The sequence below is a fragment of the Gopherus flavomarginatus genome, chromosome 4, assembly GCF_025201925.1.
Source record: "Gopherus flavomarginatus isolate rGopFla2 chromosome 4, rGopFla2.mat.asm, whole genome shotgun sequence".
NCBI lineage: Eukaryota > Metazoa > Chordata > Testudines > Testudinidae > Gopherus > Gopherus flavomarginatus.
Genome location: NC_066620.1, coordinates 115,297,318 through 115,301,343, shown reverse-complemented (window position 1 = coordinate 115,301,343; position 4,026 = coordinate 115,297,318). Strand labels below are relative to the sequence as shown.

At 36.8% G+C, this 4,026-nt stretch overlaps 1 protein-coding gene across 1 annotated transcript; it reads right to left on the bottom strand.

Moving 5' to 3' along the window:
• Nucleotides 1-1,526: 1,526 nt before the first annotated feature.
• LOC127049236 (trace amine-associated receptor 7a-like) lies at nt 1,527-2,555 on the bottom strand. The gene has a single exon (XM_050949827.1). It carries the CDS (start codon nt 2,553-2,555, stop codon nt 1,527-1,529), a length of 1,029 nt encoding a protein of 342 aa, XP_050805784.1.
• Between the last annotated feature and the right edge of the window lie 1,471 nt (nt 2,556-4,026).

The window sequence follows — 4,026 nt, the reverse complement described above, 5'->3', positions numbered from 1 at the left end:
ACAACTGGCTTGTCCAGGGCTTCTGTAGCAAGTGTTTGAAATCCAGTTCCCTTGCCGCCAGTAGGAAATATCTTAGGGCTTGGCTACATGGGAAATTAACTGGAATTGATATTGCACAATAACTAGGTATTGGAATTTAAATTCACATCTTACTTTAAACCAAAATAACTTTAAAGAATAGACAAGCCCTTAGAATGTTGCTGTGACACAGGAGACTGTTCTGTGATTGGATTTTGTCCTGTAATGAAAAGGACAGTTTTCTCTCAAAACAGCAGGGGTAAAATCTTGGTCCCATTAAATGGGATTTTACATTTGAATTCACTGCTATCTGGATTGCACCTTAAGTTTTTGTTTTATTTTAGTGTCTGTTTGTCATAAACAGATGATTAAGGGTTAATGTCTCTTTTACCTGTAAAGGGTTAAGAAGCTCAGTAAACTTGACTGACACCGGACCAGAGGACCAATGGGGGGACAAGATACTTTCAAATCTTGGTGGAGGGAAGTCTTTGTTTGTGCTGTTTTTTTGTTGTTGTTCATTGTTCGCTCTTGGGGCTAAGAGGGACCAGACGTATACCCAGGTTTTCTCTAATCTTTCTGAATCAGTCTCTCATGTTTCAAAATAGTAAGTATAGCCAGGAAAGGCAGATTAAAAAACCTTGACGCTGTTGTTACTAGAACCCTCCCTTGTGTGAGGAATCCTTGTGCACATGAAAGAGTCTTATTTCTACTCAATACTTCCCTGAGAGAAAGGTTGGTCTTCTGGTTAAGGCACAGAGCTTGACATTTCCTGTGTGAATATGGGCAAGCCAGTGCTGGCTTGTTTTTATCCCATTAAAAGTCAATGGGAGTTTTGACGCTAATTTAAAAAGTAGCAGGATTGGATCCTTAATCTCTTTGTTTGGGTTTTTCAAAGGAGCCTAAGAGAGTTAAATGTCCATCTTCCTTTGAAATTCAGTTTTCTTATCCATTGAATGAGGATAATGATATCCATTCCATATGGGTGTAAGAGGACCTAATTCAATAGTAAAAGTAAAGAATTTGAACACACATAGGCTGACAGTAATATATAAGTATAAAATGTTAATATTTATATTGTTCATTTGGTAAATAATGATACCATATAGGTTTTAAAGGGATGGAAAAACATTTCTGTTTCGAGTGTTGTTAGTACTTCCTAACACATAGAGATGAATTTCACTGAAAAACTATTTTTGATCTTTCTTTTTTTGCCTTACTTTAATTCTGGAGGACCATTTTATCTTCTCAGTCACAAAATTATAACCAATGGACATTTCTCTATTATTGTTTCATAGCATAATCTAGTATTAAATTAATAGTATATGTAAATCTCTCATCTTGATATCATGTGATAAACCAGTTTTTCACAATGATAAAAAGCTGTACAAAGTATAAAATCAAGATGACAGTATTTTATTCAGAAAAAGAAATAAACAGCCAGATTTTATGGAAAGGGGAATGACTGTGAAATGTGAGGTGAGTAGCTCTATACAGGATTGGATAGGTTTTCAGTTTGGAAATAAATTCATTGTTGAACAATTAAGCCGGAGTATTTTACAGCTCACAATCACTTTCATTGCTCTTCGAAACCAAGGATAAAAGAGAGAGTAAATCAAAGGATTAATGGCAGAGTTGGAATAAGTGAACCAAACCACAATGTCAAAGACAAGGGGTGGTGTTAAGAAGTTAAAAAAAGCATCAGTTATTACAATTATAGAATAAGGTGACCAGAATATCACAAAAGCAATCACAGCAATACCAGTGGTTTTAGCAGCTTTCCTCTCTCTTCTGCTAACTCTGTCACTGTAAGTGTCAGACGACTGGGTGTTGTTGCTCATCATCTCTATCATTCTAGCTTGTTGTTTAGCCACAGCAAAGATCTTGCTGTAAAGTGCTATAGTTGTTAAAAAAGGTATTAGATAAAGGAGAGTGGATAAAATCACCCATGTTTTGTTGAAAAGAATCTGACAGCTCCCTACACATGAGAGGGCATTTACTAATTCGTGTATCCCTTTGTCATTAGCCCCAGTGAAGACAACAGAAAAACTGTATAGTATTGAAAATGTCCAGGCAACAGCTATGAACATGCCTGAAACTGGCACTGTACACTTGAGAGGGTAAATTAAAGGATCAGTAACAGCAACGTAGCGATCAACAGAGATAAAGCACAAGTGAAATATTGATGAATAACAAAAAGATAGTTCTAAAGAACTGTGGAATCTACAGAATGTTTCCCCAAAATACCAGCACGTTTCAACAGATCTTATACTGCTGAAGGGCAGCACAGTCAGACCCAAACAAAAATCAGCACATGCCAAGGAGGCGAGCAAAATATTTGTAGGAGAGTGAAGCTGTTTGAAATAAGCAATTGAAATCATTACCATTAGGTTTCCACCTAGTGTAAGAATTGTCAGCAAACCAAGCACAACATACAAAGTTATCCGGATTCCAGAAGACAATGACGTTTTATAGCAAGATCCATTAATATTCTCAAAGCAATACTGTGCTTCTTCATTCTGAAGAAATGCAGAAGTCATGTTGTGCTTTTGTTGTTAACTACTTTGATTTTTTTGGTGTTTGCGTTTGTATACCAATGGTGATGGTGTGGCACTGGTTGGTCAAGCTCTTCAGTTTTTAAATCTTTCTGAAAAAGAGAATTAAAGTCTACATGAGTAAGAGTACAATAATTCCAAAAAAACAACCCGGAGTCTTTAGTCTTAAAGGTTCCACCAGACTTCTTGTTGATTTTGTGGATACAGACTAACATGGCAACCTTCTAATAAATTCAAAGTGTTGTATTATGTCCACCAGTATACCAGAAATGTGAATGTAACTAGGAAGTAAATAATAGAACATAGCAAAATATCCGTTGTAACTACTGCTTTTAATGGCATTTTGAACTAGGTAAACAAGTAGCAAAGAATACTTTATTATTGAAAGTGTTCTCCTCTGCTATAATATAGAATTTATTTTTTACCTATTCATATTTATTTATTTAAATTTCCTCGATGCCTGATCTTTCTATTTAAGTCAATTGCAAAACTCCCATTGACTTCACTGTAGTTGGATGGATTCTTACCTTTTGAGAAGCTTTTCTTCAGATATAGCCCTAGATTAAAATGTGAATAGAAGGCATGAAGAAACGCATATTTCAGTAGTGCTTTATCCTCTCAGTTGTCTTAGCAAAGTTAATGACACAGTACATGCATGCTGTCCTCTCAAAAATGAGAGGTGGGGTGAGGGGAAAAACAGCAAACACAAGGGAAATTTAGTGATCATCCCTTAAAGTGAAATCCCTCTGGTAAAGGGTGTAAACACTGACAGATGTGTAGAGTCTGAAAAAACATCATTAAGAAATCTACTTTGATTCATCACAAGACAGTCGTTTAACTAAGTATATACTGTGATGCATATGTTTGTACAAAGTCTCATTATAAGACCCTTCCTTTATTTTTTGAAAGCAAATTTAACTGGCTCCCATAGCAACCAGGTGTTATCTCAGTATTATTACTGTAAATTGCTTTTTCAGGAATATTGATGGAGGTAACTGAAGTAATAGGTAATGGTACGTGTGTTAAAATAAATCAGTCCCACCTTTATTGATCTTGCAGTGCGGTATTTCTCTCTCTCTACCTACGATACATTGATGACATCTTCATCATCTGGACCCATGGGAAGGAGACTCTGGAAAAATTCCACCACGATTTCAACAGCTTCCTACCCACCATCAACCTCAGCCTGGACCAATCTACACGGGAGGTCCACTTCCTAGACACCACGGTGCAAGTAAGTGATGGTCACATTAACACCACCCTATACCGAAAACCTACTGACTGCTATGCCTACCTTCATGCCTCCAGCTTCCATCCTGGGCACATCACATGATCCATTATGTACAGCCAAGAACTGAGGTACAACCGCATCTGCTCTAACCCCTCAGACAGAGACCAACACCTACAAAATCTCCACCAAGCATTCTCAAAACTACAATACCCACACGAGGAAATA